The 14,439-nt window shown below is 39.6% G+C and overlaps 1 protein-coding gene across 1 annotated transcript in view; it reads left to right on the forward strand.

Annotated features, from left to right (window-relative positions):
- The window catches only part of SCN8A (sodium voltage-gated channel alpha subunit 8), a 123,626-nt gene that overhangs the window by 43,709 nt on the left and 65,478 nt on the right, over window positions 1–14,439 (forward strand). Inside the window, exons 9-10 of the mRNA XM_090273193.1 lie at window positions 3,288–3,494; window positions 4,318–4,611. Coding sequence (XP_090129319.1) covers window positions 3,288–3,494; window positions 4,318–4,611 — 501 coding nt within the window. The remainder of the gene's footprint in view (window positions 1–3,287; window positions 3,495–4,317; window positions 4,612–14,439) is intronic.

Here is a 14,439-nt window from a genome sequence, read left to right on the forward strand (position 1 = left end):
GCACATTCTGTGTAAGAGACTTTTAGTGAAGACATTATATAGTCATCTTAGGATAGTATTTCTCTGGTCTACAACATTAAGTGAATTCTTTCAGTTTTTGTCCCTGTTTCTTTAATGCCCAGTCATGTATAGCTGTAGGGGCTCACAGCCTCTTGCCTGGCCTGGAAACCGGGGAACCTATGTACTTTTAACTGTTTCACCAAACCATCTGCAGTATTTCTGCTTTTGGGTTTTTGGGCTTATGGCGTTTTTTAAAAGAAATATTAATTAAACATACTGTGCAAGGCACTATGCTAAACATAACGTATTAAGATGAGATTATTTTTGTGAGTACATTTTTTAAGTATATTTTATTGATTACGCTGTTACAGTTTTCCCATTTTTTTCCCCTTTGCCCCCCTCTGCCCAGTACCCTCCTTCCCTCCAACAATCCCCTCCTCTCTTAGTTCATGTCCATGGGTCATGCATATAAGTTCTTTGGCTTCTCCATTTACTTTACTGTTCTTAACATCCACCTGTCTACTTTGTACCTACCAGTTACGCTTCTTGATCCCTGCACCTCTTCCCCCATTCTCGCCTTTCCCCTTCCCCACTGATAACCCTCCATATGATCTCCATATCTATGGTTCTATTCCTGTTCTAGTTATTTGCTTAGTTTCTTTTTGTTTTTTTTTTTAGATTAATTTGTTGATAGTTATAAGTTTATTGTCACTTTACTGTTCATAGTTTTGATTTTCTTTTTTTTCTTAAATGTATCCCTTTAACATTTCATATAATAAGGTCTTGGTGATAATGAACTCCTTTATCTTTACCTTCTTTGGGAAGCACTTTCTCTGCCCTTTTATTCTAAATGACAGCTTTGCTGGATAGAGTAATCTAGGTTGTAGGTCCTTGCTTTTCATTACGTTGAATACTTCTTTCCAGTCCGTTCTTGCCTGCAAAGTTTCTTTTGAGAAATCAGCTGATAGTGTTATGGGAACTCCTTTGTAGGTAACTCTCTTCTCTTGCTGCTTTTAAGATTCTCGAACTTCTAGCATTTTAATTATGATGTGTCTTGGTTTGGTCCTCTTTGGGTCTAGCTGTTTGGAACTCTGTGCTTTCTGGACTTGTATGTCTATTTCCTCAGCCAAATTAGGGAAATTTTTCTTCATTACTTTTTCAAATAAGATATTAATTTCTCGCTCTTCCTCTTCTCCTTCTGGCACTCCTATGATTTGGATGTTGGTGCATTTAAAGTTGTCCCAGAGGTTCCTAAACCTCTCCTTATTTTTTTCCAATTCTTGTTTTTTCATTCTGTACTGGGTGACTGTTTATTTCTTATTTTCAAAATTATTGGTTTGAACCCCAGCTTCCTTCCCTTCACCATTGGTTTTATGTGGATTTTTCTTTATTTCACTTAGTGTAGCCTTCACTTCTTCCCTTATACGTTTGCCATACTCAGTTATTTCTGTGAGCATCATTATTACCAGTGTTTTGAACTCTTTATCTGTTAGGTTGGCTGTCTTGTCCTCGCTTAGTTCTCCCTCTGGAGCCTTGATCTGCTCCCTTTTTTGGGCCATACTTCTCTGTCTCCTCAACTGGACAGCCTTCTGTGTTTGCCTCTGTGTATTAAGTAGAGCTGTTGCACCTGTTACATTGTAAGGGGCAGAGCCTTAGATATTCCTCAGTGTTGGACGACCAGTTTCACAGCCTTGTGGCGTTGTGTGTGGGGAAGGGGTCAGAGAGAGAACAATGCTACTTGCTTGGCACTTGCCCCTTTTCCAGTCACTTTACCTGCTTCCTGTATGTAACTGGTGCCCCCCTAACTATTGCCCTGGTGATGGTTCCCAGAGTGGGTGGGTTTGGGGATGTTCTAGGATGGGGAATGGGCCTATACACAGACTCTCCCGAGAGATGGGCAGTTTCTTCCAGGGCTTTATTTTCCCGGGGCTGGAACCATGAGTTGTGCGGTCTGGCCTGGGACTGGGGTTGCTCCCCAGGTCTTCCTCCTGGCTGTAAATATGTGACTGCTCTTTTCACTGGCTGGCTGCAGGCACTGTCTTGCCATCTTCACAGCACTGCAACCTCTCTACCCCGGCTTCTCCCCTCCCACCCATCTGGATGAAAATTACTTCTTTATATCTTTGTTTGTTGGCCTTCCATAAGGTTCGATTTTTCTGGTAGTTCTGGTTGTTTTTTGTTTTGATGTAGATGTAATCCTTCTTATGGTTGTGGAAGGAGGTGAAACATGTCTACCTACACCTTTATCTTGGCTGGAAGTAAAGATTTCTATCTACAAGGACCTTGGAGTCTAAATTTATCAACATTTTTGAGATTTGTAACATATTTGGACTTGTTCAAGCAGGTTGTGACAGGTTTTTAAATAATGGTCAGTACCATTCTATTGGACTACATTGGTGACTCTGGGCAAGTTATTTAACTTTGCTTGTTGTGATGATGCCATTTAGTTTGAAAATGAGAAACATGTCCCTTAGGCATGAAGAAACATCTTTAAGGGAAGCTTCTAATTCACATTCCCTAAGGAGGTCTTACTTTCTGTTGGACAACCTAGAGTTTCTTCAGGTTGGAATCTTTCTCATGAAATATTTATGACTGATGTTAAATTTCATTAATATTTGTCATTGAAAAGAATAAAGATGAAAACTAAGTAATAGTAGGTCACATACACATAACCTAAAACCCAGTTGTTCTTTGGTGTCTGTTTGCTCACTGCTAGTGAAAGGAATAGTTCTAGGATCTTTCTGCCTTTTTCTTTTGCCATATCATTCTTTAAAAACACATGCTATTACAAAAGGATAAGGAAAGACATCATTCACGATGGAGATTTCCTGTCACTTGGACCTTATCCCAGAGATGGAACTTGTCTGTTAATACTCTTTAAGGACCAGTAGATAAAAGAGCTAGTCTTGTATTCTTTTCTTATACTTGTTTTAGAACTAACCGACAAAGTCAAGGATAATTCTTAGCTCAGAGAATTTTTTCCTTTTAAAAATATCAAGCATTTTTCTATGAAAGGAATATATTAGGAGTATTTAGAAATGGAAGAGGACTTATTTTGCCACAGTGAAGAAGAAATACTACTGACCGTTCCTGTGAGTTGAGGACATGGGAGGCCCCAAGCTATTGGGCATGCTAAGTGCTTTGCAATATGAAGAAAGGGCCACACAATAAGGACTGTCCCATTCCAAATGCAGTAGTACCCCCACTGAGGAACATGGGCCCATGAGTCATTTTCAGCCTGGTATATTTGTTGCAAGTGACTCAGAAAATGCTCTTTATCTCTACAGACCTTACGAGCAGCTGGGAAAACATACATGATCTTCTTCGTCTTAGTTATCTTTGTGGGTTCTTTCTATCTGGTGAACTTGATCTTGGCTGTGGTGGCCATGGCTTATGAAGAGCAGAATCAGGCAACATTGGAGGAGGCAGAGCAAAAAGAGGCTGAATTCAAAGCAATGTTGGAGCAACTTAAGAAGCAACAGGAAGAGGCACAGGTAGGTGATTCTTTGCAATAGATCACTGTGACTAAGGGCGCATCTAATTCCCACTCCAGTTGCTCTCTTCTAGGCACATTGTCAAATAGAAGTTATTGATATGATTAAAATACCTAATTAACAATGCACATGGTTGGTTCAATGATGCCATTTGTCGTAATGGCCAAATTGTTTGTTAATGTGATATTTTGTTGAATTTCTCAACTGTTCAGTGTTTAACTGCCATGATGGCTGGGGAGAAAAAAAAGTGGCCAAAGCAGGTTTTACAGTGCTTCATGTAAGCGTAGCCTTTTTGTTGAGGAAAATCTCCTTCAGAGATTTTCTGTGGTCTTAAAAAAGTATCAGTTGTAATTAAAAATAAGATATCGGTAAAATACTAAAGTAAGACTTGAAAAATTTATAATCCACCACCCCAACACTTTACTTTCTAATCCTTACCCAAATATCCATGTAATTTTACACTGTCAGGTCCATATGTATAATATACGAGTAGTTTCTTGGCATTCATTTTCAGAGTTGTCCAGAAAAGGTAGTTTGGTGCCAAGAAGACAGCCAAGTTCTTATCTGAGATACTCAAGAGAATAAATCCCCAAGGTTCTCAGCACTAGGTTCTGCTCTGATTACTTAGCGCTGTGTGCCACAATACAGATTCAACTAGAAAACAGAGATGGCCAGGCTTCCTGACTGGCTGGTTCTCCTTCCTCCTTTGTTCCCTCCTTTCCCTACCTAAGGGAAAGGAAATGATGGGCTCTAATTGCTTAGCTTTGGGTGACTCCAGGTAACTACCTCTGACCTGTCGGTTGTTGTATGGCTCCTCTCCTAGGCTGCTGCGATGGCTACTTCAGCAGGAACTGTCTCCGAAGATGCCATAGAGGAAGAAGGTGAAGAAGGGGGAGGCTCCCCTCGGAGCTCATCTGAAATTTCTAAACTCAGTTCCAAGAGTGCTAAGGAAAGACGTAACAGGAGAAAGAAGAGGAAGCAAAAGGAGCTGTCTGAAGGAGAGGAGAAAGGGGATCCTGAGAAGGTGTTTAAGTCAGAGTCAGAAGATGGTATGAGGAGGAAGGGTTTTCGGCTGCCAGACAACAGGATAGGGAGGAAATTTTCCATCATGAATCAGGTAACTCTTTGCACTGGGTCAAATAGCATAAGAATTCTGGTTTTCCTAATCTTATTTGATTTTCTTATTCCCCTTTGGCTTTACATTTTCCAGACCCATCCCTGTATCCTCAGGCCTGCCTTTCCATGCTCCATATTGTTCTTCTCTAGGAGGAACTAAATGTTACCGGCATTTGAGGACCATCCTCTGCTCTAAAGCCAGCCCTAGGACCATGTGATGACCTTTGACAGACTTATTTCGGCAGTAAAATCTGTGTCTCACCATCAAGCCTATGTTCTAAAACATCAGGAAGAACTTTTCTCCTCTTAGCATCTGAACATCAGAATTTAGCACAAACACCTCTGTTAAAGAATTACATATAACTGTAGATTTTTAAAAGAGAGATTAAAACTCTTTAGGTCACCTTATTTGAGTGTGGCAAGTTATAGTAATTAATTATTCTAGATATATAGTATAATGCTGATAAAATTACCCAACTTTTTTTAAAAAAATAATTTATTTGTTTGTTTGTTTTTAGAGAGAGGGGAAAGGAGAAAGAGAGGGAGAGAAAGATCACTGTGTGGTTTCCTCTCACTTGCACCCCTGACTGGGAACTTGACGTGCAACCTAGTTATGTGCCCTGACTGGGAATTGAACCAGCGACAAAATTACCCAATTTTGATAAATGGGGGAACTGAGAAAAAAGAGAGGAAGACTTATGGATAATTGTTGGGAATCCTATTGCTATGAATATCATCACATAAAAGATATTTTTGGATTTCAACAAACACCACCAAAATCCAATTCTTAGGCCATTTTTCTCCATTTTATAGAAACACTTTAAAGTTTATAAGGTATAGATTAGATCACAGTTATTGGCATTGTATCCATTGTCTTCTCTTGTTTCCCAGGGATGATTCGTGTGTCTCTTTTTTGTACCTCTCGCCTCCCGGTTCAGTCTTTTGCTAGTCCTATTCATCTGACCATAACAAAATCTGTCGTGTTCATCCCCTTCTTTCTGTTCTTATTAATCCTTCCTTAGTTCATACTTTAATATTATTTTGTTCTTCTGCAGTTACTCACTTTAGGTTTGTTTCCTCTGGTCCTTCTCCCTCTCCTCTGTTTTATAAACTCTCAGCAGATTGCTTCCTATCATTATTCATCAGCAAGCAGTTATGTAGTGCCTACTACATGTCAAGGATTGTGCTAGGTCCTAAAGATTATAAGATGATTAAAACACCACCCCTGTCCTAGGGAGCTTACAGTGTAGTAGAACAGCCAGATACATTAAAAAATTACTTCTGGGCGGTGTGACTCAGTGGATTGAGCCCCGGCCTGTTTATCAAAGGGTCACCGGTTCCATTCCTGGTCAGGGCACATGCCTGGGTTGCAGGCCAGGTCCCCAGTTAGTGGCGCACAAGAGGCAACCACACATTGATATTTCTCTCCCTTTTTCTCCCTCCCTTCCCCTCTCTCTGACAATGAATAAATAAATAAAATTAAAAAATAAAAAAATAATAATACTTTAAAAAAAAAAAGCAAACGCCAAAAAAAATTACTTATAGAATAACATCGACAGCATTATTTCATAATTGAGATATGCTGGGTTGTTTTGAAGGGCACAGATCTATCCCAACTTGTAGGTTCAGCAAAGATTTTGGGGGGGATGCTAAATAAAGGACAAATAGCAATTAGTCAAATATTGTATGTGTGTGTTGGTGATGGAGTAGTTAGACTGAAGAAAGGGCATTTGAACAAAAGTATATTCCAGTTTGAATATACCAAGTTGAGTTATTCGTTGAATAACCAGGTAGAGAGGTCTTTTAGACACAGATACAGTGAATTGATACCTCACAGAAGAGGTCCTGAGCTAGAGGTGGTGATTGAAATTATGAAACTTGCTGAGATTACTCAAAGGTATTGTGTCATGCGAAAGAACAGTGGGCCAAGTACACAACTGCTGGTGTTCATGGGCAGCAGAGATGGAGCTCATGAAGGAAAATGAGTGGTCATTAGAGGTGCTAAGAGAGCCAAGAGAGCACAAAGGTTGGAGAAGGCAGGGGAGTGACCAATGGATGGAAATTTAACAGCGATGCTTCGTGAGATCAGAGTTGGAAATGTTTGTTGATTTTGACAGTCTAAATCATTGAACATTTTAAAAACATGTTTCAGTCAGTACAGGGTAAGAATAGATGCCATATTGAGTGGGAAGCAGAAACAATGAGTGTAGACTTATCACTCAATATTATTGAAAGAATATGGGTGAAAATAAGCATTTTTATAATTTTGTGTGGGGAGGGAAACCCAGGAGAAGGTGAGATGGAGGTAGAAAATGGGGTAGAATAGAAAATAGAGCACAGTCTTGGAAGATGTAGTCTCTAACAGTAAAGGGGCACCTTGTCCCCCAAAACATTAAGAAAATAGGGAGGGGTGGGCAAGTAGGAAGTTGAGGAAGATGGTCCCTGACAGTCTTTAGTTTTCAATAATGTAGGAAATTTAAAATCTTATTGAAAGGAATGACAGGTTGAGTAGGGATTTTAAAGAAAATGTCGATAGTTTAGAATAGTTACTAAGAAGAATGGGAGGGAGAATTTCCCTAATCAAATTTACTCTATTTACTAATGAAGTCCCAACCCTTTGGCATGGAATTTATATAGCACTTCCCTAGGACACAGCCTGCCTTCTCAGTCCCCAGTTGCTGTCCCACCAGACACCCTGTTCTTAAGCCAAGTGCACTACAGGATGCTTCTCATTTATGGTGTGTTTTCCACCCTCTGTTTTCCTCCACAAACACCCTAAGATGCCCTGTTTTCCCATCTCTGAAAGTCTACATTACACTTATTCTTCACATTCTTCTCTCAAGAAACCTTCCCTGACCCCCCTCTGTCCACACCCAGTTGGAAATTGTTTCATCTTTTCATTGTATTTTATACATACCTCTTTACTGTCTGTAGTATTATTTTTTCTTATGTTCATATCCTCTTCTCAAAGTCCTAAAGTCGAGGCCTGCTTCTTTGCCCATGGCTAGCACTCAGATACTTGTTGGACAGATAAATGAAGGACTTTTATAAAACTGACTTAACCCCTCTGGGACTTCTTCATGGCCTGGAGCCATCTGTCTCACCCTCCTGTGCCTCACCTTTTTCCTAATTCAGCCTCTTTTGGGGATAAGTATGATTGCGGTTTTGCTGTAATCCAGCCCTTGTCTTGCGAACCATCACTGACCTAGTTAATGAATATGTTAGTGCTCTTCACACTTCGCTAATGAATGGTCTCTGATTAATGTATACACTTTATCACAGAGTTGCACTGATTGCTCTGTAGCTGAAAACATAAATCTGGGTTTCTGAGATGTCCTGCTTTGCATGAAAATGTTCACTTCCTCTTACTTTCCCACCTGAAAAAAATTGCATCAGCAGATTTCTAGAGGCCGTGGCTGACTGCCAGGACTTGCTTAGAAGTCCCACCAGTAATAATAGTCTTTGTCCCAGGACTCTCCTGCATTTCTTTGGTTTTATCTGGAAGAATGACTGAGGAAACTGAGGCCTGGGGAGATTCACTAACTTGTCTAAGGTTATATAGCTAGTAAATACTAGAGTCCAGATTTGACCCAGGTCCTTCTGAATACCGAACTTGTGCCCTTAATCACTCCAGTCTGTAGCCATCCCCTCCTCACTCAGCTCTGCACATGCATGGTCAGATGTCCTGGTGGCTTACCAATGAGTGTAGCTTCAGTTTTTCCCCAGCACAGTTCAAGTGTGTGTCAGTGTCCTTTACAGCCAGATCTTCTGACAGACTCTTGAGACATCTGCCCAACCTGTCTCCTACCAATTTCCCTATAAAATTACTGCTCTGTTTTTAGGGCTTAGGACCATTTATAAATATTAGTTGAGTCCACTCGTGCAAAGTATTTTAATTATTGTATTGCAGCAGTTCTCTCTTTTTTGGTGTTAGGACCCCTTTGTGTTTTTAAAAATTATTGAGAACCATGTTAGCAGTTATAATTAAGAAATTTTAAAATATTTACTGATTTATTTTAAAATAATAATGATAAATTAATTATATGTTTAATACAAGTTAGACACATTTTTTAAAAAGTAACTGTTTTCCAGAACAAAAAAAAAATTTATGGGAAAAAGTAGTACCACTTACATTTTTGCAAATCTCTTTAATCTGTGGTGTAAAGGAAAATAGCTAGACCATCATACATGCTTCTGTATTCACTCTGTTGTGTTTTGTTTTTTTGGTTGAAGTAGTTGAAGAAAATCTGGTTTTTTACAGATGTAGTTAGGAAAGGAGGAATATTTTAATAATCTTTTAAGATAATTGTGAATATTCTTCTTTGATGCTGTTCCTGAACTGGGCAGTGGTGGTTTTAATGATTAGTTACAATGTGGAATCTGAAACTGTATCAGTAACCTGGTGCTCTGTTACATTAAAATCTTTTGTGGTATTTTTCACCACAGATCTCTAACTCATGAGTGGTTTGTAGCACCATGCGCTATGCAGATCTCCCAAGTACTGACACACAATATTTAAAAAACACATTCATTATAAGCACTACCAATCTCATCAGAAAAGAATATGAAATGCTGCAAAACCTATAAGACTTACAGCATCCACTATATGCTGGTGAGAAAATGAGAATGATAAAGGCAGATGTCATGTTAGTGTTATTATGAAATAGTTTTGATTTCATGAGCTCCTCCCCTGAAAGTGTCACAGGGACCCCCAGGAATCCCCAGACTACACTTTAAGAACCACTGCTGTAGTGGAAAGAAAAGTGAAATATGGCATGGAAATAGAACATTTAAATCTCCAATTTATCACATTTTAAACATCTCAGTCATTGTTAAGCTTCATCCCGACAGACAACTCATGCAGATGCCCTGAAATCCTGAGTTAAATTTTCTATGAAATGTGAGGCTCTTCCCTCAAATCAAAAACACCCCAGAGCCAGTCTCCCACACAGACACCCAGACCTAAGGTAGTATTTTCAGTTAGCTTGAAAAGGACCAGAAGCACCTGTTTGGTTGGCAGGAAAGATTTTGAAAACAGAAGGCCCATCTCATAACTAGCTAGTTCCCAGGATAATAAAGGTGTGGGCTGAGTCATCTGAGCCCCTCCAGTCCAGGGAAGCTGAGATTGGGAGGGGCCGGTGTGGTTACCCTAAGTATCGCATCAGGGAATGGACTAGGTCAAAATTGGGTACAGGGTACAAGGAGCAATGGAGCGAGTCATCTTCTCCCCTTCTGCATCTATTACAGTCAATTCCTGCCAATAATGGAACAAGGAATTAAAGAAAAATAGGTAAAGCATTTCCTTCTAGTGTGTGTTGTCTCAGGATCCTGATTTCTAAGTGGACCAAAAATGGAATTTACTTATAAAAAATTGCATATTTATTTTTAAAATATTTTAAAATTTATTTCTGGAGAGAGGGGAAGGAAGGGATCGAGAAACATCAGTTGGTTGCCTCTAGAATGCCCCCAACTGGGGGTCTGGCCCACAACCCAGGCATGTGCCCGGGCTGGGAATCAAACCAGTGACCCTCTGGTTCACAGGCCAGGGCTCAGTCCACTGAGCCACACTAGCCAGGGCTGCATATTTATTCTTACATGTTTAAACTTTGGTCACCTTCAGAGTACCCTCCATTTGATGCAATACACCTATCAAGACGTTTTTTCCACAGCTCCAAACAGTTTTGAACTCATTGATTTTGATGTCTTTTAGTGCTTCTGGCGTTTTCTGTTTCACCTCTTTCACATCAGCAAAATATTTCCCTTTGAGGACTTTTTTCCTCAGGGAAACCAAAAATGTTGCTGGGGGTGAGATTGGGTGAATAGGGAGGGTGGGCACGGTGGTTATGCTGTGTTTCGGTCAAAAACTGCTGAACACTCAGTGCAGTGTGGGCAGGTGTGCTGGTAAGTCACCCATCATGAAATGGGCAAACGCATTGAAGGAGTCTTCAGAAAAATTCACTGAAGGCAAATGCAGCCTCTTATAGCAATACCAGCTGGTACACTGATACAGATGGATTCCTAGAACACTCACCTAGGGAGTGAAGCCTGTACTACAAGGGGCCTGGCCTCCAAAGATAATTCCGGTTTTTGGGGGGTCCCTCCCCCCATAGTCTTGTGTATTAATTCTCACATAGTATATAGTATTTCCTGTGAGGCTACAAGTTTCAAGAGGTTAGGGACCCTATTGTATGTCTTGTTCATCACTGTATCCATATCACTTATCACATAATAGGTATTTAATGATCATTTCTCAAATAAATCAAACTTCTTTCCTAATATGGAGACCTAATGTATCAGGGTATGTTAGCACCCAACATGCAGTCCAGGGAAGGTTGCTCTCAGAAGTGAGATAGTGACCCAACACAGGAGTGGAACAGTGCGAAAGTGGGTGGCTAATTTACAGTATATAATCTAAATACATGGTAATGGAATTAAACATTGTACCTATTACGTACAAAGAACTCCAGGAGAAATAAAGATGAATCAGGTAGTGCGCCCTTAAGGAGTTTGTAGTTGGTTAAAAAGGAGAGCTAAAGCATGTGTTTCAAGCACTATTGTAAAAAGTAGAGCATAAGTAATCTTAAGGAGGGGTTCAGTGGTGCGGAAAGATTAAGGAAATGTGTAGAGGAAGAAGCTGCTGGGCAGTGGAGGATGTTGTCCTGGCCATATTTCTCTTCATTGAGGCCCTCAAGGCAGATGTATATGCCCAAGGCACAATCTATTAACATATAAGCTTATGCTTTGAACCTCAATGTTCTACATTAAACTGAACTAATCTTCCTATCCCCCCTAAACCCAATCTCGAGATCTTATTGTCTTAATCATGCTTGTATTCTCTGTACTTTAAGATGCTTTGGCATTTTAGGAGCCTTGCTGGCAGGGAAGGGACTGTCCCTACCCGTGCTAACTTAATTCCTGGTGATAGCAGGCTGCTTGCCTGGAAGTGTGCCTTTCATATGTAAATCAGCCAATTCAAAACCCTTATTCCCCAGCCTTTTCCTTTTATCTAACTCTCACATGCCAGGTCAGTATTTCCACTACCCTAAATCACTCCAGGGCCAGCTACTGGGCAACTGGGACCACTCGGATAGCCCAGAGCCTGCCTGGAATTACTTAAACCGTCCAATCTTAAACTTGTGCAAAGGTACCAACTCTACCTCACCCATTCCTTCTGGAGTAAACCCAGTAAAGACTCTGTGCCAGGCTTTCCCCCTCACCCCTTCTGCCTCCTCACCAATCCTAGAACCTCCCCAGGAGGCCCTGCATGCTCCCTTCTCTTGGGAAATATAAGTAATATACTCTTCTTTCAAAGGCACTTGTATCTGTATCTGTCACCTCACCTTACCTGATGAAAAGAAAATCACAGGTACATTTTAAGGCATTTACCTTCTTGCCAGCCACATTGTTTAGGGAAGTGTTTCTCAAACTATCTGTGGTGAAGGACCAGTTTCTACTTTCCCCAAGTTTTCATGAACTGATACTATTGTAAAAATAATTTCTAGAAAAATGATCACATTCTTGGATGTTGTGACTGTCTACTTGTAAGAGTTTCTAAATGCTTCTCTCCATCTTTCTGCTTGTCTTGTTGCAAACCAGTAGCAGGTTTTTTGCTCAACACTGGTCTATGAGTCAAACTTTGAGAACTGGTTCAGAGGAATGAATCAGTGAGGGTGTCCAAATAACCCAGCTGGTGCGACTCAATTGGTTGGGCATCATCCCACAAAGGAAAAGGTCGCCAGTTCAATTCACCGGCAGGGCACATGCCTAGGTTGCAGGTTCTGTCCCCAGTTGGGGCATGTATGGAAGGCAGCCAACTGATGTTTCTCTCGTATATCCATGTTTCTCTTCCTCTCCTTTCCCTCCCTTCCCCCTCTAAAATAAATGAATGAATGAATGAATGTGAGAAGAGGAATAGCAAGCAGTGAGTTGGAGGAGGCCTTGATCCCTTTACTAATCCAACAACACAGAAGAAGGAAGTGTAAGAGCTGGCCATGTGTGCCCTTTTAACACACAGTGACGCTATCTACTCAAAAATGAGACCCTGTGAACATACATTCTGGAATCTGACTAATGCAGCTTCTCCTCTCTGTTTCAGTGTTGGGGCAAAGGAGCAAAACAAATCAGAGTGATTAGGAAAGTTGTCAGAGATGTTGCATGTGCTGTGTATTTAACAGTGACATTTATTATCAAATAATCTATGGTTTGCTTTTCTTGATGTGGCCCCCACTGATCAAATTCATTTATTATCTCAGAGATTTGTGAGTTGCTTTGAGCCATAGCAGGAAAAGACTGCATAACAAGGGAAATATAAATGAGAGTAGAGTATGATGGAACCAGAAATATCCGAAGAAAATATACCCATTCGACTACAGGGGCTTCATACAGTATAGAAAGAGATTGGTTCTAGACACATTTTGAGTCTAGAACTAGAAATGGAGTTCTACATAACAAAAAGATAATGGGCAGAACTATTACAGAGGAGCCCTACAGCTCTTCCAGGATTATCAAAAATATTATTTTAAAAGGTTTATTTAACACTTATATGCACTATATTGGCAGAGTCCCAGCCCACAAAGGATGTTCAAAATGGAATCATTTTACAAGAAGGTGAACACCTAAACTCTTAAGGCAAAAATCTCATATAGTTAAAAGTTATTTTGAAAATTTCTTCAAAGTCATAATTGGGCAAACTAAGTATCTTAGGGTAGCAAGGACGATTTTTCCAAAGTCAGCTGTTTGTCAGGCTTCTTTCTCTTAAAGCAGTAGCCCTCAAAGGGTGGGTGAATCTCCTGAGACACTTGAAGGCTTTCCAAGCACAGTAAGCTTTAAGGAACCTGGTTCATAGATCTTTAACTTACTTATTCCTAAGCCCAAGGTTACTCCTGGGGTCCAAAATCACACTACCGTAGTTCTTTTCCATTTCCCTTTTCACAATCAGCTCCTCCCACTTTATGAAAGGAAGGCATATATATACCTCTCTGTCGTCCCAATGCTTATGTAGTGCATTACCCTAAGGTATAAAAATCTTTGGGGTGCCAGAGGGACAACTGAAAATATTAGTGTCTACAAAGTTTTCTATAATGCAGGAAATATAAATCCATTGTAAATCTTTCTGAATTTACCTCTTACACACTTTTGTTAAGTTTGAAACCAAGTTACAATCAAGGATGTTGGCATGTTTTAAGTTCAGGAGCTGGATGGTTATCACTAGGATACATATTAATACATTTATTAAAAATGAAAAATGAGGTCATACTTTTTTCTATTAAAACATAAACTTGATTTGGCCAGTTACTTTCACAGTGAGGGCATTAGACAGTTTCATAAATTAAATGAGCCAAATCTCGCTTCAAGGTTTTGATGAAAAATCTTTAAAGCAGGTGATAAGATAAAATCACTTTATTAAAAAAAATTAATGTTGGCATTGATGTATAGAAATTAGCAATATTTAGATTATTTCAACCTTTTCTATTAGGTTATATAAGATAACTTTTCAATAAAAGAGTAATCTTTATAAGAGTAAAACATATAATATTAGTAAATAATAAAGCCTTTATGATATCCATAGAAATCAAGAATGGAATAATTCTGATAACTAGGTAATAAATCCTTTGACAAGTTGAGTGATTTTCAGTTCTTTGCTTTCAACGAAATTGAAAAGACGACCTAAGTTAATTGGTAGCCAATCGATCATTAAAATTAATTTTGATGATAGCTTACTATGTGATTTTTTCATATCATTCGGCAGAAGTTCAAATAATTGAGTGGCATTACTGTAACAAGATTTTTCTGTTTCAAGGCACTGTTTACGTTAGTTAATAAGGTTTCT

The sequence above is a fragment of the Furipterus horrens genome, unplaced genomic scaffold (assembly GCF_987537825.1).
Source record: "Furipterus horrens unplaced genomic scaffold, mFurHor1.1.pri manual_scaffold_4, whole genome shotgun sequence".
Taxonomy (NCBI): domain Eukaryota; kingdom Metazoa; phylum Chordata; class Mammalia; order Chiroptera; family Furipteridae; genus Furipterus; species Furipterus horrens.